Raw genomic sequence first — 21,287 nt, forward strand, 5'->3', positions numbered from 1 at the left:
TGTGATGTCTGACCTAGCAACAGTTAATGCTGCATTAGACAAACAGAGAGAAAAAAATAGTTAGAATTGTCCAATTTGTCAATCTCTCATTCACACTCACTGTGTAGCAGGGGGTGAATTCGGTCGACCCCTTTTAGAGCATGTTCTTAACACGGTTCAAGTGGAGCGGAGATGCTAATGGACAGATACAGGACACAGCCAAAGGCAAATGGAGTGATTTGGTTGCAGTACATGGAAATGTGTTTGCTGTCCATTAAATACATTTTGCTTAGGAAAAAAAAAATATAGCCTATTTTAGGACCAATAAGATATTTGACATTTTCCACTTGTTAGTTAATTGTCAGCAGCTTAATGATATGTAGGAAAAAAAAAAAAGCCCATTCTCATTACTGTAATTTGGAAATAACGGTTACATTACTTAAAGGGATAGTTCACTTTGAATTTAATTTTTGATATGTTTTAGCTTACCTCAAGGGCATCCGAGATGCAGGTGTCTTTGATTCCACAGTATTTTCAATTTTGATATTTTTAGGTCAAACCGTTCTTGTCTGTCAGTCATATAATGGAGGTCTATGGTCACCACCTCAAAGAGCATACACAGAGAAGTCCAAATTAAACATGATATAATGACTTGTAAATGTAAGTACACGTTGATGGCCTAAGACACGAAACAAACGGTTTGTGTGAGAAAATTACTACTTCCGGCGCATGCGCAGACCGAAGTGCCTGTGCCTTCAGATCACTTGGACGTGGCTGTGGTTGCAAAAGGTAAAAACGATATAAATACTGTTTGTTTTCTCACACAAACCACTCGTTTCATGTCTTAGGCCATCAACGTGTACTTACATTTACGAGTCATTAAATCATGTTTAATTTGGACTTCTCTGTGCATGCTCTTTGAGGTGGTGACCATAGACCTCCATTATATGACTGATAGAGAACAACAGTTTGACCTAACAATATCAAAATTTAAAATATTGTGGAAACAAATACACCTACATCTTGGATGCCCTTGAAGTAAGCTAAAACACATCAAAAACTAATTTCAAAGTGAACAATCCCTTTAAATGAGACAATTTTAATTACACAACATTTTTTTTTTTTTGTTTTTTACTGATTTAAAAAAAAATCACTGTTTTACTTAAATGACAATGAGATGTTTATTTTCCTTATGAAAATTAAACAAAGAAAAGAAAAAAAATCATTATCCTAAAATAAGCTTAATTTTCTTTCTATGATCCAAACATTGAATAAGTGGTTTTCTTATGTTCATAGTTGGTTTTCACAACTCTTATCAGAGCTACCCTGAACAGTAGTGTCTTTTCCCACTTCATATAACCATTGAAGAATAAGAATGGAAATAATAAAATGCAACTGAAACAATAGATCAAGCAATTGCATATAGAGATTTAGAATATCTGTAAAAAGCTGAGAACATGCCCTCATTACAAGTTACAATTTCATGTGTGCCATAAAACACGTTAGAAAAGAATTGATCCCTTCCCTGGGCTGAAGTATTCTATCTTGTTTCCGCCACTGAATAAAAAGTAAAAAAGATAATTACGACTTTTTATTTACCAAAAATGTCAATTTTTTTTGCAATTGCACATTTACATCTCGCGATTCTGATTTTTTCCCCCTCAGAAGTGCATGATATAAACTTGATATACACTCAATACAGTATTTTTACCTCAGAATTGGACTCGCAATTGCAAGTTTATATCACAAGAATTGTGACAAACTTATAATAACAAGAGAAAAAAAAGAGTCAGAATTGTGAGATAAAAAGTCACAATTATCCTTTAATTATTTTATTCTGTGGTGAAAACAAGCTTCCATACTGAAGAGAAAAAAAAAAAAAACAGAAACAAACCAAAAAAACAAAAACAAGAAGTATGCTTCTCCCTGCAAGCTGTGTGTGTGTGTTTAGTTCAAAAGAAAGTCCCTATGTGAAATTCAAATGGATTTCACTACAGAGCTAAAAACAACAACAACAAAGAACAAGTCAGTGCATGTCACTTTCAAAATATGATACACGGCAGAACCAAAAGAAAACAAACTTGCATCAAGAAATAAATAAAACCTATTCCTGACCAAATCAATCATGAAGAAAGTTATGGTGGACTTTCTTATGACAGAGAAGACGCAGACGCAGCAGGTTCTTTGACCTCTGTGGGATCAGAAGATGTGTTTGAGATGTTTGATGCCATAGGTCTTGAAGAACACCAGCAGGATTAGAGTCCAGAGCCCCAGAATGAAGCCATCAGGAGGGTGCCAGTCTTTCTGCTTGGGTTTCTGTGAAGACATGTAGGGAGAGTCTGTTTCATAGCACGAACAACTGGATTTCATTTGCTCTTCTGAAATATAAGAACTGGATTCACTATGTAAGCACTGAGTGTGCCAGTCGTTACCTTTAACAGACGATATGAGATTTAAATAGCGACTGCATTATGGAGGATGATCAGATATTTTTTTTATTTGATTAAAAAATTTGATTGAGTTTACGTCCATCAAATAGCACGTTTAGCCAGCAACTGGTAGAGCAACAGACAAGTGACCAATCCTGAGTGCCGACGCCATTACACGCATTCTACCAGTACGGTAGACTTCTGGGCCGAGAATCGTGTAATCATAATCGGTCTTAGGTGGAAGTGTAACTTGAATTGTATAACCTTACTGTTCTTAGAACCGTTCGGCCCGATGTTGGAAAAAAAGATAATGTTTACACAAAGGCTTTTACTGTTACAGTGCAAACCCTGGACAGCAAATGTTATTACCAATCACACACATTCAACTAATACTGAGAGGGAAAAAAACAGCTCACCGCATTTTCTTGCAATTGCGAGTTTATGTAGATCTCACAAGTCTGACTTTATAACGGGCAATTGTGAGTTTCTATCAATGAAAACTAAAGTCAGAATTGTGAGATACAAACGGGGAAATATGAGAAATAAAGTAACGAGATGTAAACTGCCAATTCTGAGAAATAAAGACAAAATTACGGAATGTAAACTGGCAATTTAGAGAAATAAAGTCAGAATTGGGAGACGTAAACTGGCAATTCTGAGAAATAAAGACTAAATTAGCGGATGTAAACGGGCAATTCTGAGAAAAAAGACAAAATTAGGGGATGTAAACTGCCAATTCGGAGAAATAATGTCAGAATTACGAGACGTAAACTGGCAATTCTGAGAAATAAAGACAAAATTAGGGGATGTAAACTGGCAATTCGGAGAAATAAAGTCAGAATACCAAGATGTAAACTGGCAATTCGGAGAAATAAAGTCCGAATTTCGAGACGTAAACTGCCAATTTGGAGAAAAAAAGACAAAATTAGGGGATGTAAACTGCCAATTCGGAGAAATGTCAGAATTCAAGACGTAAACTGGCAATTCGGAGAAATAAAGACAAAATTACGGGATGTAAACTGGCAATTTGGAGAAATAATGTCAGAATTGCGAGACGTAAACTGGGGATGTAAAAATTAGGGGATGTAAACTGCCAATTCGGAGAAATAATGTCAGAATTACGAGACGTAAACTGGCAATTCGGAGAAATAAAGACAAAATTACGGGATGTAAACTGCCAATTTGGAGAAATAATGTCAAAATTGCGAGACGTAAACTTACGTCTCATCAGAATTGCGAGACGTAAACTGGCAATTCTGAGAAATAAAGATAAAATTACGGGATGCAAACTGGCAATTCTGAGAAATAAAGACCAAATTAGGGATGTAAACTGGCTATTCTGAGAAATAAAGTCAAAATTGTGAAATGTAAATGCCAATTCTGAGAAATAAAGTCTAAAATAAAGTAAATAAAGAAATTACGAGATGTAAAAATTACGAGATATAAACATGCAATGGGAGTCAAGCCCATATTCTACAAGAGACCAAAGCAATCTCAAAGATGGCGAACATCCATAAAACTGATTAGTCTTATCATTTTTAACACAACAGGAGTCCAATTGAGCAACAAGTTTATCTGTCTAATCTTCATAAACCGACAACAGCTTTCTATTAGGAGTCTGACGAGAGCAGCTCTGGTGGAGAACAGAGACTGGATCTCAAACCATCAGACGACACACAGCTCATACCTCGAAACCTATCTGTTTGTGCTGCACAAGAGCGGCTTTCGTTCACACAGTGCAGGTTTTCAAGAATACAGTTGTGAGTCCTGAAACTGTCTGGGTGTAAGTTTGGTAATACAAGGAGGTTGTCACTAGTACCACTAGTACCGTAACTGATTTGTCTGTGAACATAACAATATTAAGGACTCAAATACAGAACTGACAACTGCATTCTGCTACTGTGTGAACGTGGCCAAAGAAAGAGATGAAGAACAGAACAAGTGAACAAAAAAAAGAAAGAACAAATGAGAGAAGGAAACGAAACAGAAAGAAAAACTGAAAGATTAAATATAAAGACATAAATATAAAGAACGAATGAAAGAGAAAAAGCAAACCAATGAACAAATGAACAGAATAAAACTAACAAAAAAGAGGGAATGATCAATTGAAAAAAAAATGAATGAACGAGTGAAGGAAAACCAAATCAAACAAATCATATAATGAAAATCCCAACAAACAAGTGAACAAAATTGAGGAAAAAAAAAAACAGAATGGAAGAGGAAAAGACAGCATAAGCGAGTAAGCAGCACAAACAAACAAAAAAAAAAAAGAAAAGAAGATAAAAAATATGGAAGAGGCTGATTGGACAAATGGAACAAAGAACGTGCAAAGAACAAATGAATGGACAGAAAAAAATGAACAAACTAAAGAGATTACAAGAACAAAAACAGAATAAATGAGTGAAAGAAAAAGAGAAAAATGAATTGATTGAAAGAGCACAAATGAATAAAAAAGGGAAAAATCATCAAGTGAATGAAAGAAGGAATAGTGCAAGCGAATAAATAAATGGAATGAATGAAAAAAAGACAGAACGAAAGAAAGAACTAACAAAAGAAAGGAAGACTAATCGGTTGCAAAAAAAGCACTTAAATTAATGCGAAAAAAGAATGAACAAGTGAAAAAGAAGGAAAGAACAGAACTAGAGGATGAAAGAAAGAAAGCAAACAAAATTCAAGATGAATGAAAAGCACAAAGGAAATTATAGAGCAAATGGAAGAAGCACTTGCAAGCAAAAAGAAACGAACAGAAAAACAAAAGAAAGAAAGAAAGAAAGAAAGAAAGAAAGAAAGAAAGAAAGAAGGAAAGAAAGAAAGAAAGCAAGCAGACCTGCTTCAGTCAATGTTTGCACATTAACAGCTACATCATCACTTTGTGTATGAATATTATACATTTAAATCACCCACCATTAAACATGCATCACCAGAAGAGCATTTATATGCTAATGCCGACTGAATATTCTACTGAAAAGAAAAGGTTAACCTCTAAAAAGAAAGTGTTCATAACTTTTCCAATGATCTTGGCTTGAGAACACATTCTTCTAGGCCTTTTGCTGCACAGTATGTGAACATGACTGTGTGATCTAGAAATGAATAATACATATCCAAACTGCCCACCAGAGTGCACATAACCGGACACACCCACAGGAACCCGTGACACATACAGCTTTGGGGAAAGATGGATGGATACAGAACATTTGTGCATGGGGTTTATGCCTGGGAGCATGTGTGTGTTCGCGACTGTGCTGGATACACACTTTCAAAGGAATAATTCACCCGAAAAGTGAAAATTCTCTCACCCTCATGTTGTTCTGAAAAATAAGAGTTTCGTTTTTCCGTGGAACAGAAAACGAGAATTGTTGAAGAATGCACTTGTCACTCTTTTCCATATAATAAAAGTGAATGGGACATTCATGGGATATGGGATAAATAAAGCATATTTAAATAAAGCATAATATTGTTCATTGACTATAATGGAGTCAAATTAGAGTGTCCTAAATAAACCAAGGGAAATGCACAAAAATGTTGTTTAAACAGTGATTGGTTGTGAGCTCTCAATGTTCATGTTGGTTTATATAGTTTTGAAAAAACAAACAATAAAACAAATTTTGTACCATTTTTAACCAAACATTTATATCTAATTACTCTACAAATTTGCACAAAAGAACATTTTACTTGCACCTTGAATACATGATTGTACACATCTTTTAAGTTTCTTTTTTTTAAAGGTGCATTGCGCAAGTCTCTTGAGTTTTTGCAGAACTATGCCCCCTCTGGCAACAAGCGAAACTGCAACCAGAGCTGTGCACGCTCATGGATCACACACACTACGCACACGCACGCTTGCACGAGCTGTTCATCCGCACAAATCTTTTGTTACAGTCATAATGTCTTCAGAGGTAATAAAGTTATAAATCTGCAAGTCATTTTAAATATATGAAAGGAAACGCATTTGAGTAAATTACACACCTATGTGTGAGGGGAAAACGGGGGTGGTAGAAAACGTTGCTTTTTGTTTCCATCTATCTCCATGTTGAACTGTTTTATGTGTTTACTGTATCCACTTATGATTGTATTATTATGGAAACACGTTCATGAACAATATAAGTTATTACTTTGTATCCCATTTGAGCCCTAGAGCAGACCGGAGATCTCTCCATTTGTTGAAAACTTCCCGATGTTGACTCTCGTCTTATTCTGACGCCTGTCTGACTCCAATTGGTGTTTTGGAGTTTGCGTTGAGGTTTGGAAGAACTGTCTCTTTGAATCCATCTTTTACTTTTGTGGAAAGTTGACTAAAGTTTTGTCGCACAAGTTGTCTTCGCTGATACGGAGAATGCCGGCGAATACACAAACCTGCCATACATAGCCAGGTGAGCGTGAACACGCATGACATCACGCCCGGTCTCAAATTCCATCCCGAATCCCTCTTATTTATTTCACTGTACAGGACTATAGAGGAGAAAGGCTCATTCAGCCCATCAGACAATTGTTTAAGCATGTATGGGTTAGAAAAACGGCTATTTTTAACATGTTGCACAATGCACCTTTAAGGTAAAAAGAATTTCATTAGGTTTTTCATAAGAATTAGAATTAGGTTTTTCATCTAAAATTTATATTTATTTGATTTCAGCCTAATTTCAATTAATAAAAATACCTGCTTGAAACACACTCCTGAGGGTCTGCAGGTGTCTCTCGATATCATTTTTTCACCCCCTGCATGTTTCTGAATGCTAGTTGCACCACATGACTTTGTTGGTTGCACTTTAACTTGGCAAAAAAAAAAAAAAAAAATCAAATATGTATAATATCTTGAAGAGGACCTATTCTGCTGTATATATATATACATATATATATATATTGGCCGTTTGAGCATGAAAAAGGTGTAAAGTTACAAGTCACCCTTATTCTCTATATCAGTGCGCACTGTTTCTGAACTCCCTGAAATGCCTCGGTTGTAGTCTTGAGTTTTCTTCAAGGAACAAACACGTCACAATATTCCTCGTTTAAATAATTCCCACTCAAGGAATACGCTAAAACAATGCCCTTTTAGGAATTTTACTGTTTACTGTTAAGGCCTTTTCACACCGGGACGAATTTCGCGCGCGCTATTCGCCGACGTTTAACGCCTCGTGACTAAACAAAGCACAAAACCAATGTGAGTGTTCACATCGACGCGTAAAACGGCATGCGTAAAAGCGTCATTTTAAAAAAAAAAACGCCTCGGGTTTGTTTTTTTAATTTGACGCACCACGTCAAAAACTATCCGACCAATGAAATTGCCGCTTTTGCTCATGTGTTTGGAGCTTCTGAAGAGACAGTAAAACACAACTTGGGGGCGCTCAAACACAAAACGGTCTTGCCGAGCACACATATGCAACGGTGAAGAAGAAATACGTGTTGATGAACGAAGAAGATGCAAGGCAAGATGAATGTAGAGCTGCTGTTCTAGTTGGTGGTAGAACATAAAGAACTATATGACAAACGCAAACAGGGACTACACATCTTGATAAAAGAGAACTGTTATGGAGTGGTATCGCATGGCAAATTGGCGCCATCTAATGTAAGGGAATGAATTTGCATGTTCACTCAGCTCATCGTCAGCGAAAAACGCTTGGGTGTGAACACAAAAAACGCGTTGAAAAACGCTAACGAATAACGCTTGCTGATATTTGTCCTGGTGTGAACGGGCCTTAATTCTTTAGTATTATTTTTCTTTATTCATTTTCATCTTAATTTCACAATGTATTTTGAAGTCAGGGTATCTGTACATGTGTGCTGAGAGATATGGGATGAGCTATATTTTGCTTACAAGGATGTGTGCAATGCAATGTTCACTGAGCAGAGATTTTCCACTAATGATGATACATCAAATGAGTACAGTTGGTATGATCTTTACATGGAAGAGAATGTTTCAACTAATGCAAATGTACAGTACCACTAATGTATACACAGAGGGAAAGTGGATTGTAGCATGTGTAAGCATGAGGTATACGTTCCATTTTTAAACATAAGCAGCATGTTTTTCTACCTTACAAGGAAGCTAAAAGTCGCTCTGTGCTGTATATAATCTTACTGTACCGCCTCGGAGAAACATAGAGGCATGATGGAGTGAAAGGGAGGAGAAATAAAGGCATGGGGGGGGGGGGGGGGGAGAGAAACAACAATAAACTATTTACAGCTTGTATGATGGGGTGAGGGAATAGAGAAATGTGGAACAGAGAATGTTCTGGAATGAAGACCTCCTCACCTGTAGCATTTTTCTTCCATGCCTGTTTCTCTCTGTCTGATGTATATTAAATAATAAATAGAAATCTCTTGGCAAAAATATCCGATAGCTTCCGTGATTCAACAATAATGGGGAAAAGCCTGATTTTCAAATCTACAGAGTGGCTTTGTAGAGACCAGAGCTTTACTGACAGACTGCGAAGAGAGCTGCTGCAACAATGTAGAATAACTGAAAAACAATGTTTTTTGAACATTCAAACATTTAGCGGACACCAAATTCAAAATCAAGACTTTATAAAAAGGCATAATATGGCTAGGGTTGGGTATCGAGAATCGAGTATCGATTGGAACCGGGGCTAACTTTTCGTTTTTCCCGGAATCGTTCAAAAGTTAAAATTTCGATTCCTAGTTTCGATATTCACAGTCCGCCGAGCGGAAGAAGTAACCACTGAACAACACCAACGAAGAAGCGTCTACCGGAAGTGTTGGCATAACCGCGCGAGTCGAACATGAGTAGCTTACGTCGGCGGTCCAAAGTGTGGCTTCATTTTTCTAAAAATAACGAAATATCGGCAAAATGCAAAATTTGTGACAAAGGGAGTATTTGTGACAGAAGGAGTATTTCCTTCCGAAAGACCGTTGGTTAGCAAGGTTAGCTAAACTTTTTTGACCCTGCCTCTTAAAAGAATCGGAATCGAGAATCGTTAGGAACCGGAATCGAAACAAGGAATCGGAATCAGAATCGTTCCAATTTAAACGATACCCAACCCTAAATATGGCCTAATTTAACAAAACTTCACGTTTTATTTCTCTAAGAAATGATAATGTTGCATGATGCTGCCACACATTTCTTCATATGACATCAGCACACTTGTACGTTGTACCTTCCTAACATTTCTTTTTACTTTATACTCCTCTGTTCACATGCTGCAAGACAACGTCTTTTGCTCCATCAGACAGTAAGGACAGCAATAATGAGTGGCCTTCATATGCATAATACATTGCAGCTGAGTGTGGAGGACAGCGGAGGAGACGTCCCGGGCGCTGAGGTAGTTAACCTCCACAAGTAAGAGGGGAACGGGAGGGTGAAGCCTGTACATAAGGGGGTTTCGCACATGGCTGAACGCGAACTGATGGATTGACTCCGACAGACGGCTCAGTCTACCTCCGGGAACAGTCGGGGAACTGAGCTGGAGTTAACTAGAGCCACGGTAATGTGGAAGAGGAAGATGAATGGGATTGTTCCGAGATTATTAGCACTTGAAAAGTTAAAAATTGTTTAGATCATGGTGTTGGGACTGCACTCACAAATAAGCCACACAGTCCTTTGCTAGTCCGTTATGGGATCACACATTCCTACCTAGCGAATGATGAAATGGGTGAAACATTTCAGACATTGCAGGAAGAATGTGAGAGACCAGAATATCAAAAGTACCCAGAACACCCTAGTGACTTCATATAGTAACAAGCTAAAACACTCAGATCATCTGAACTCAGAGCATCAGATGAGTTGGTCTCTATTGCAAAATAAACCTGGACAGGATGGGTCCTGATTTTTGTATGTGTGTGTTTTGTGTGTGTGTTTTGACAATCACAACTCACTCTATTTCAGGAGTTCCCAAACTTTTTTATAAGCCAAACCCCTTGGATGTACTTGAAGTACCCCCCGAGATAGGTAATACGTTAATATTTCAATTAATAGCCATGTTTCCACCGACACGTTTTTTTTTTTAATCGAATGAAAAATGCCTTATGGAAACAGTAAAATTCGATTAAATTTCATGAAAATCGACTCAAATGAAATACGTTCGGTCTCATCGGATTTTCTCTTGATCGATATACGGCTAATGCGATAAAAGCTGATGGAAACGTTATTTGCCGAATAAATAATGAATTGCGATTAAGTTTTAGGCCCTTTTATGCTTGCAACACGCCAGAAGACGAGTTCATTTCCAGCCAGTCTGTTTGCGCACACATGGCGGATGTCAACAAAGACAGATATACTGTATGTGGACAAAGCAAAAAGATGCTTCAACCAAAGGGTTTCGTGAACCACGATCTCCACGAGTATTTAACTGTTATAATTAAACAATAATTTTACTGTAAAATAAAAATGTCTATCTATTTGATGATAAATATAATAATAATTGTATTTAGTTAAAAAAACTAAGTATGCCCTTTCAAACATTTAAACCCTCAAGTTTTGAACATTTAAAATCCTTGAGCTCTTAATTTGGCGGAGTACTGCTGAAATGCTGTAAACTTCAGCCCACAAAAATGTTTAAAAAAAAGTGAGCCTAGCGCATGTTGAGTTCCAAAATGCACGTTGAACTTGCAGAATATGCAGAGATTTGCTGCATTTAAAGGTAGGGTAGGCAATTTTCAGAGAGGCTAGCAATATTGAGCTTTGAAAGCATAAGATCCACCCTCCCTTCACAGCCTCTCCAAAGACACGCCTCTTTCAAAACACATATACAGTCGGCAACGCGTCATAGTTGGGGGGCGTGGTCGGCGAGGGGGAAAGCAGTGCGACCATCGTATGTATTTGAATGGCAAAAATGTCATATTGCGAGTCATTGACGCCTGTCGACCGGCAACGGTACATTGCAAAATGAACTGCAATAGGTTATGATTGCCCTTATTTAAAGGGATACTCCACTTTTTTGGGAAATAGGCTCATTTTACCACTCCCCCAGAGTTAAACAGTTGGGTTTTACCGTTTTCGAATGTATTCAGCCAGTGTTTTTATATTTAGAAGAATATCAGGAACCAGACAGTTTCTGGTCTCATTGACTTCCATAGTATATTTTTTTTTTTACTATGAAGTCAATGAGACCAGAAACTGTCTGGTTACTGATATTCTTCTAAATATTAGAAAATCGGCTGAATGGATTCGAAAATGGTAAAACTCAACAGTTTAACTCTGGGAGAGTGGTAAAATGAGCCTATTTCCAAAAAAAGTGGAGTATTCCTTTAATTAAAAACTGGGTCAATGACCCAACCAAATGACCGGAGGTGTCGTTTCCAGACTATTGTTATCTGGTTGAATCTCCAGGTAAGACATTGCGGTAGCTACCGGTAACATAAGCCTATAACTCAATCAACTTGTGTATAAGTTACTATAAGTCCATAAAACCTTGTCACTTACCAATTGTACGTATGCTTCACTTCAAACTATTCATGATTTTGTAAAACGGTGATCAGTAGTAGTAGCTACGAAGTTGCAGAGGGACTTTGCTGACGGTTATCCGAATTCTCACAGACTGCAGTCTGTATCAAGCTGATAACCTTCAGCTGATAACGCTAATGTGAATGAGACATCCCTTATGAAAAACAACTATAGGAATCTTGTAGTATTTTAGGACAAAATATTATAGTAATGTTAATCCTATAGGAATACTATAGTATTTTGGGACATAGCCTAGAAGTATAGAGGTATTACAGAAGTATTATACACTACTATAGAATACTACTACTAACCAAATAAATGAAAAATTTCAACCCAAATCAATACTTCATGCCCATTTATTTATTTGATTATGTGAGAACGATTGAGTGTGCTATGAGAGATGTGGAATTAGAACGATGTAGGAGATCACACACAATGATTACAAAGCACACGAGAATGCCTGATTCTGATTACATGATAATTGTCCAATTACCTTTGCTGAATAATATCAGTTATTTCTAAGAGCTGTATATTCTACCACAGCTAAAGACCCAGGAAAAAACTAAAATATTGTCCAATGCAAACAAAAATTAAAAAATATATATATATATTTGTTTTTTGTTTTTTTTTTTGACAAAAATGGAAATTGTGTATTTGCTTTGGCCAATATATTTGCTTTTTTCTGGGTCTTTTTGCTGAAAGGACATTCAAAATGATGATTTGAATGAAGATTAACACTTCGGTAAAGCAACTGCATATTTGTGCATAAATACTGAATGAACAGATGTAAAGTGATAGGCTAGTACTTCACTATACTTAAGTGGTATGGATGTGTCAATGTGTCCTTGAGTTCTGTTAAAACTCAATTACATTTATGATAAATGCTCCATTACAATTTAATGTAGACTTCAAAGTACATTGGTCATCATGACTTGAAAGTATTTTTCTTTATCATATTTTTTTCTTTATCCTAACAAGCCAATCAATCACACACACATAAGGTCATTTTTGGGTGAATAATCTCTTTCAGACAGACTCAACGAATGTGTTTTGTTTTCAAAAGTCAATTTAAAGTTCTAAGACAAGTGTTCCATTTTTAATGTTCAAATACTTTTTAATTAAAAAAATACTTTTTTCAAGTGCATTTTACTTTCTGATAAATGATACAGGATTCAGAGTCTCTAAACCCCTCCTTTCTGTGAGCCTACTCTGCCGTGATTGGTCAGATGACCAAGTCTGTTATGATTGGTCACCCTCTGCTCTGATTGGTCAGATGACCCAGTCTGCTGTGATTGGTCTACTCTGCTCTGATTGGTCAGATGACCTAGTCTGTTATGATTGGTCAACTCTGCTTTGATTGGTCAGAGGGCACAGTTTGTTATGATTGGTCTACTCTGCTCTGATTGGTCAGATGGCACCAGTCTGTTGTGATTGGTCAACTCTGCTCTGATTAGTCAGATGGTCCAGTCTGTTGCGATTGGTCTACTCTGCTCCGATTGGTCAGATGGCCCAGTCAGTTGTGATTGGTCTACTCTGCTCTGATTGGTCAGATGGCACCAGTCTGTTGTGATTGGTCAACTCTGCTCTGATTAGTCAGATGGTCCAGTCTGTTGCGATTGGTCTACTCTGCTCTGATTGGTCAGATGGCACCAGTCTGTTGTGATTGGTCTATTCTGCTCTGATTGGTCAGATGGCACCAGTCTGTTGTGATTGGTCTACTCTGCTCTGATTGGTCAGATGGCACCAGTCTGTTGTGATTGGTCTATTCTGCTCTGATTGGTCAGATGGCACCAGTCTGTTGTGATTGGTCTACTCTGCTCTGATTGGTCAGATGGCACCAGTCTGTTGTGATTGGTCTACTCTGTTCTGATTGGTCAGATGGCACCAGTCTGTTGTGATTGGTCTACTCTGCTCTGATTGGTCAGATGGCACCAGTCTGTTGTGATTGGTCTACTCTGCTCTGATTGGTCAAATGGCACCAGTCTGTTGTGATTGGTCTATTCTGCTCTGATTGGTCAGATGGCACCAGTCTGTTGTGATTGGTCTACTCTGCTCTGATTGGTCAGAGGGCACCAGTCTGTTGTGATTTGTCTACTCTGCTCTGATTGGTCAGATGGCACCAGTCTGTTGTGATTGGTCTACTCTGTTCTGATTGGTCAGATGGCACCAGTCTGTTGTGATTGGTCTACTCTGCTCTGATTGGTCAGATGGCACCAGTCTGTTGTGATTGGTCTACTCTGTTCTGATTGGTCAGATGGCACCAGTCTGTTGTGATTGGTCTACTCTACTCTGATTGGTCAGATGGCACCAGTCTGTTGTGATTGGTCTACTCTGTTCTGATTGGTCAAATGGCACCAGTCTGTTGTGATTGGTCAACTCTGTTCTGATTGGTCAGATGGCTCAGTCTGTTGTGATTGGTCTACTCTGCTCTGATTGGTCAGATGGCTCAGTCTGTTGTGATTGGTCTACTGCTTACTGCGCGTTGTAAACGAAAAGTTCATTACCATATCCGAATTTCAGCCTCGGACGCTTCCTCAGCGCTTGATACGGAGTGATACAAACAGTAACAATGCCGTCAGTTTTATCTTATCAGCCTGGGTCCTCATCTTTTTTTGATTTGCATTCACAGCACAGAAAACAGCCTCTTTTCGACATGTCGACAACATGAACCAAACTCTTCCAGGCCAGGCCTCAGTTACAACTATAGTTTCTGAAGGCAGGTCAAAGTAGACATTGTTCATGGGATAGTTCACACAAAAATTTAAATTAGCCCAGTATTTACTCACCTTCAAATCATCCTTATTGTATATATGGCATTCTTCTTTCAGACAAATACAATCTGAGTTATATTATAAAATGTCCTATCTCTTCTATCCATAAAAGTGCATCTGTCCTTCATAAACTCCATACGGCTCCAGGGGTTAATAAAGGCCTTCTGAAGCAAAACGAGGCGAAAGTAGACTGCATATGGCCGTTTGGCCGGAAGCTAGAATTTTACTTTGCAAAACTTTGTTTTTCTTACACAAACAAATCTCTTCAGAAGGCCTTTATGAACCCTTGGAGCCGTACAGAGTTTGTTTATGATGGACAGATGCACTCTTATGGACATTTACTGCCATTATAAAGCTTCGAAGAGCCAGGACATTTTATAATATAACTCTGATTGTATTCGTCTGAAAGAAGAATCTCATTTACACCTGGGATGACTTGAGGGTGAGTAAATCATGGGCAAATTTTCATTTTTGGGTGAACTACCTCTTTATGTTTTCTGGTAAATCATGCTTTATGTATGGAATTGCACTCCATTCTGCTGGCCATCAAACCTCATGTTACTCAGTGAATCCTTTTTTATTTTTATTTGACTGGTTCACAACCCAGCCAAAAAAGGACAAAAGGAGGACAAGCAATGCATCCTCCTCCTCCAGCTTTGATTGCCTAAAGCCATAGTGCTGAGGCATCAAACTGTCAAGCCAACAAATAACTATTCAAAGCTGAAACCAAGAGTCCTCAGAGCAAAATCATCACAACAAGCAGAGTAATTGAGTTTGGAGAAAAGCATTCAGCTGAGCACACTGCTTAGTCTCTGACATTTAAATCCTGTTTTAGAAGCAAGAATGATCGCCGCACAAAGGGGAATAACCTCATCCTCAACCGGAGATAGACTGTTTGAACCAGGAGACAGCACACGGCTAACAAGAGTTCTTGAAAGAAAAGGCCCAGTGTTCCCACTGCTACTGTATGACCTCATAGATTTGTTAAATTAAACATGGGGGATTTCTCTAAGAACAAATTTGCATTCTGCACTGTTTTTGAAAGAAGTCTCTCATGCTCACTAAGTCTATCTATTTGATCCAAAATAGAGTAAAAACAGAACTATTGTGAAATATTAGTATAATTCCTGTGATTCCTGTCTTCAGTGTCACATGATCCTTCAGAAATCAGATTTGCCGCTCAAGAAACGTTTATTATTAACCAATGCCAAAAACAGATTTTTGCTGCCTATTTTGTTTGTCAAAAGATTTAGTTGTCAAATAAAAGTTTCTTTTGAACTTTCTATTTATAAAAGAATCCTAAAATGTATCTCCATTTCCACAAGCAAAAAAGAAGCCGCAAAAACGGTTTTCAACATTGATAATACGATCCATTACTAATAACATGAGCACCAGTGATAAATAATAATTGAGCACCAAATAAGCATGTTTAAGCCTAATAAGCTTAGCCATCATAGGAATAAATGACATTTTAAAATGAAAACATCAATTAATATTAAAATTGAAATTAAAGTTATGCAGTTCAATTTGGTTAAATTTTGATCGTATTTCAAAATATTGCTATTTTGAATCAAATAAAATTTGACTTAAATTATTCCAAGTTTTTGTTGACCGTTAGTGTCTCCATCTCAATTTTTGTAGAAAGGAGGGACATTTATTGACTGAATATATTATATTATATATACTAAATATATATTAATAGAACTATGGTGCACAAATCATCCCTGGTTAAACTGGCATGAGGGTGATAAGGTAATATGATGCAGATGTTAAAAGGATAGTTCACCTAAAAATGAAAATTACCCCATGATTTACACACCCTCAAGCCATCCTAGGTGTAATATGACTTTCATCTTTCAGATGAATACAATCCGAGTTATATTAAAAAATGTCCTGGCTCTTCCAAGCTAATGGCAGTGAATGGAAAACGAGATATTGAAGCCCAAAAAAGTGCATCCATCATTAAAAGTAATCCATTCGGCTCGGGGGTTAGGCCCAGGCCATCTCCAGGTGTTTGTGTTAAAAAATATCCATATTTACAAACTTATTAACTAGAATAATGGCAGATGGCCGTATAAAGTCGACTTACGCCACAAGACTTCTGACGCGATGTAGGACGTCCGGTGTCGGAGTATCGTAAGCTTTGACGCCTCTCGTGGTTCAAATAAATAAGGCTAGGCAACAAACTCAAGCACCTCTGAATTTATTTTTTTTTTAAATTCTCCTTTTAGACTTCTAATTAATTTAGTTTAGCTTTTTTCCTCTGCACTTCCACGCTCATGTGTAATGCGTCAGGTCAAGTCTTACTCTTTCGCCGTAAATCGATGTGTACGGTTGTCTGCCGGAAGCTAGTTATTTTAGTTGATAAAGTTTATGTATTTATTTTTTTTTTAAACGAAACACATTGTTTTGCTTCAGAAGGCCTTTTTTTAACCCCCGGAGCTGTGTGGATTACTTTTATGAAGGATGGGTGCACTTTTTTCCCCCCTTCAAAATCATATCCTCCATTCATTGCCATTATAAAGCTTGGATATATATCAGGATAAGTCAGGATATATGTTTTTTTTTTATTAACTCTGATTCTATTCAGCCAGAAAAGATTGTTTCTAGACAGAAAAAGTCATATACACCTAGGATGACTTACGTATGAGTAAATCATGGGATAATTTTCATTTTTGGGTGAACTATCCCTTTAATGCGTAAAAAAAAGTGATGCAACTATTCAGTGAATTAGGCGCATAGTATCAGAGCAATTTGTGGTATAATTATTCATCCTTAGCTATCTTAAATAATTCTGTGCAGTTCTAAAAATGCTCTTTAAAGTATCTGTCATAAGACACTTTAGAACTTTGATCATTAAACATTTTGAATCTAAGAAGAGACATCTTAAACTACAAAATATCTGCACATTTTAAACATTATGTTTAGTTTAGAAAGACTAAAAATGACTATTTTAAGACTACAACAAGAATGTGAATCAATTTAAAGGGCTCTTGAAAGCCTATATACCACATGAAGAAATGTGACTATGTATTTGGCTTGATAAGGAAAGATGTCCATTCAGCACTCTTAGAACACTAACACTCTTTTTTGGAATTGAGCAAGAACACCCCCTTCATTATCTGTGAAGAGCGGCTACAGGAAAATCGGACCTGAAAACCACACTTTTTTTCAGCATTACATTTATTCAGTTATTCTAATATTTCACAAAACAGTCCCGCATCACACCGCTGCTCATCTGCATTAAATTCTGCTATCATAGAATCTCTATGATATTCTGATGGCTTGGAAGTCTCCTTCAATGTTAATCTAAAGGATTTTTCTTTGTGTGTGTTTGTGGGGGGTGGGGGATCTCTCCTCAACAATTTGTGGCATCATTCATGTTGTAACACAAGTCCAGAAAGAAATGCACACCAAAGTTTAATTATTAACACAGTCTCATCCCAAGAAGTCATATAACTGACGTCTTGGGACGTCTTTTGACCATACGTCAACATCCGCCTTTTTAGGGTATCCTTTAACGTCGGTTACATGACGATCCCGGGCCGTCATACAACTGACGCTTTACCTTTAACGTCGGTTAGGTGACGGAGTAGGTTTAGGTCTGGGCATAGGGTTAGGATCCGATAACGTCATCTAACCAACGTTTAAGGGTACCCTAAAAAGGTGGATGTTGACGTATGGTCAAAAGACGTCCCAAGACGTCAGTTATATGACGTCTTGGGATGAGACTGCGCTGTAATTACAGGGTTACATCATGTCCAAACCAACTGCGACAATGTACATTTTCCGACCACAAGTTCTTTGTAAATTTTTTCGATGCGACAAAACCACAGCCAATCAAAACATGTTTGATTTTTTATATTCAACTTTGGTGCATGAAGTTTCACTGTGAAAATAAAATAAAAAACAACAACAAAACGTATGAATTTCAAATGTTTTCCAATATATTTCATGCATAGTTTTAAAATGTAAATTTTTCCAATTTCGCATTTGAAATCATTTGCATGAAATAAGTTGGAAACCATTGGGAATTCATGTGGTTTTCTCTAAGGGTTTACCTTGCACAATGTTTCAGTTTCTTTTAGCTGTTTCTTACTTTTGGCTGGTTAGGGGAAAAAAAGTATCTTTTATTGCATTATGCTTGGGTAGGAAATGGTTTAAGGGGTTTTATCATATTCTTAATCTTAATCAGAGTTTTAGAAATAATTAGGTTTTTGCCTTAGCTATTATCTCCATAACCATGCATCAGGGGAAATATTGCCAAACCTGAATGAGTAGTTCACTTTTCAAAAAAACTTTTGCTGATAAATTACTCACCACCGTCATCCAAGATGTCCATGTCTTTCTTTTTTCAGTCGAAAAGAAATTAATGTTTTTGATGAAAACATTCCAGGATTTTTCTCCATACTGTATAATACACTTCAGTGGGAACCAAATGGTTCAAGGTCTAAAAGACACTTTCAGTACAAACTCCAAACTGTTCAAAGGGCTTTAAACGATTTCAGATGATGAATAAGGGTCTTATCAAGCGAAACGATCGCTCATTTAATAAATAAATAACAAAGTTTAAGTTTTATAAGCTCAAATGCTCGCCTTGCTCTGTTCTGTGATGCACGTTCGTGACTCTCCTGTTCGAACTCGTTTATCAAAATGAACAAATCTTTTTCCGAGTCAATTCGTTCGTTTCATTCGTTGAATAAACGCCTCGGAAAAAGATTTCTTCATTTTGCTAAACGAGTTTGAACAGGAGAGTCACAAACGTGCGTCACAGAACAGAGCAAGGCGAACATTTGGCGACCAACACAAATTTTCTTCATAGAAACCTAGAAAGAATCTGTTGCTCTGTTCGAAAATTGTGGCGCACAACCACCATCCAAGCAAATCTGCCAGAAAGAATGGGCTAAAATCAAACCGTGTAAGACTGTGGAGGAGGTGCAAAAGAAAAAAGAAAAAAAATGAAAGTGTTTGGACAAACAGGGAATGGCAAATAAAGAACTGATTTATGAAACACTGACAATGAGATAATACATTAATTTGAGATCTTCATGTTTGGTGTTCAGACAGCAAGCATTTTAAATGCTTGGGCATTTTGTCCAGAAGTAATGTTTTAATAAAGGAATCAGTAAAGAGAGTCTCTGCTTAACATATTCACTAATAAAAATTGATGAAGAGAAAGTAGAGATGGAGATAAAAAGATCAAAGGTTCTTATGTAGTCTGCATGAGGCCAGTAATAGAGTCCAGCACGCAGTGGGAGGGAGCGTCCAATCATCCGAATACAGAGTGAAAGGATGCTAGGGGGACGACTCATCCCGCTACATCTACACACACTGCCTCACACTGTCTTTTTATCCCGAATAGAACACTCACATATTTATAAATGCCATTGCAAAGCTCCATTATGACAGTTCGATATCATTACTCTAAAGACAGTCATGACTCATGACAGGTCTGAATCTTTAGCAATATGCTGCAGTCCTCCAGATGATTTCTTAAAGCCACTGGGGTTTAGACAGCAAAAATCACTGTATCAAACAAATTGACAGAAGGTGTTTTTTTGTCCATTCACAATTGAACATGACAATCCCTTTATCACATCCTGGAAAATATCTGGTTGTAGAATATGGAAATTGAATACTGAAATATGTTCTAGAATTAAGCAGAAATTTCAGAGATGTAATACAGTAGTCAGTGTCAGTCCACCTCAAAGATTTAGTTCTTTTCTAGATGGTTTGCAAATGGATTCAGACCTCTTAAAAGGGCTAGCTCACCCAAAAATGAAAATTAAGTGATTAATTACTCACCCCCATGCAGTACCAACCCCGTAAGACCTTCGTTCGTCTTCGGAACACAAATTAAGATAATTTTGCTTAAATTTGGGAGGTGGATCACTGCTACATAGGCTGCCTAAAGGATCGAAACTTGACGGCCCAGAAAGTCATTGAAGAAAATGTTTAAATATTCCATGTGACTACAGTGGCTCAACTATAAGGCCTCGTCCACACTACTTTCGCTTAAAAACGGAGAATTAAAAAGAATACGATCTCCGTCCACACTAGCATTTTATCTGCGTATTAGAAATGATCTCCGTCCACATTAAAACTACTTAAAACGTGGATCACGTGACATGGTTCACCAACACTGGGCATGCGCGTGCCGGTGTAAACAGTGGTTGGCGAATCAGGGAAGGATACTTCATGACTGATAACACCCAATCATAGAGCAGAGCGTCAGCCTCTGCGTCAGCGTTTCTAAACTCCACCGTTTTGTCTCGTCCACACTAAAACGCCCTCCGGAGATTCAAAACGAAAAACGGAGCTGCAGCGTTTCTAAACTTCTCCGTTTTAAAACGAAAATGCAGTAGTGTGGACGGGGCCTAAGTTTATCAAGCGACGAGAATACTTTTTGTGCAAGAAAAACAAACAAAAATAACGACTTTATTCGACTATTCCTTTTCTTCCTTGTAGGCCACAGACGAGAGTTCAAGAGATTTCCACGACTCATGCGCGATTTCCTTCAACTACTTCAGGGCTTTAGACGATTCCAGACGATGAATAAGGGTCTTATCAAGCGAAACGATCGCTCATTTCAAACATAAATAACAAAGTTTAAGTTTAATAAGCTCCAATGCTCAACTTGCTCTGTTCGTTGACGCACGTTTGTGACTCTCCTATTTGAACTTGTTCATCAAAATGAACGAATCTTTTTCAGAG

General features: G+C 37.5%; 1 protein-coding gene across 1 annotated transcript in view; it reads right to left on the minus strand.

The window, feature by feature from the left end:
* Window positions 1-2,040: 2,040 nt before the first annotated feature.
* Window positions 2,041-21,287, minus strand: part of pigk (phosphatidylinositol glycan anchor biosynthesis, class K) — a 62,033-nt gene continuing 42,786 nt past the window's right edge. The window contains exon 11 of the mRNA XM_039661317.2: window positions 2,041-2,295. Coding sequence (XP_039517251.1) covers window positions 2,179-2,295 — 117 coding nt within the window. The 3' untranslated portion in view covers window positions 2,041-2,178. The remainder of the gene's footprint in view (window positions 2,296-21,287) is intronic.

This window comes from Pimephales promelas, chromosome 5 (assembly GCF_988280905.1).
Source record: "Pimephales promelas chromosome 5, fPimPro1.hap1.1, whole genome shotgun sequence".
NCBI lineage: Eukaryota > Metazoa > Chordata > Actinopteri > Cypriniformes > Leuciscidae > Pimephales > Pimephales promelas.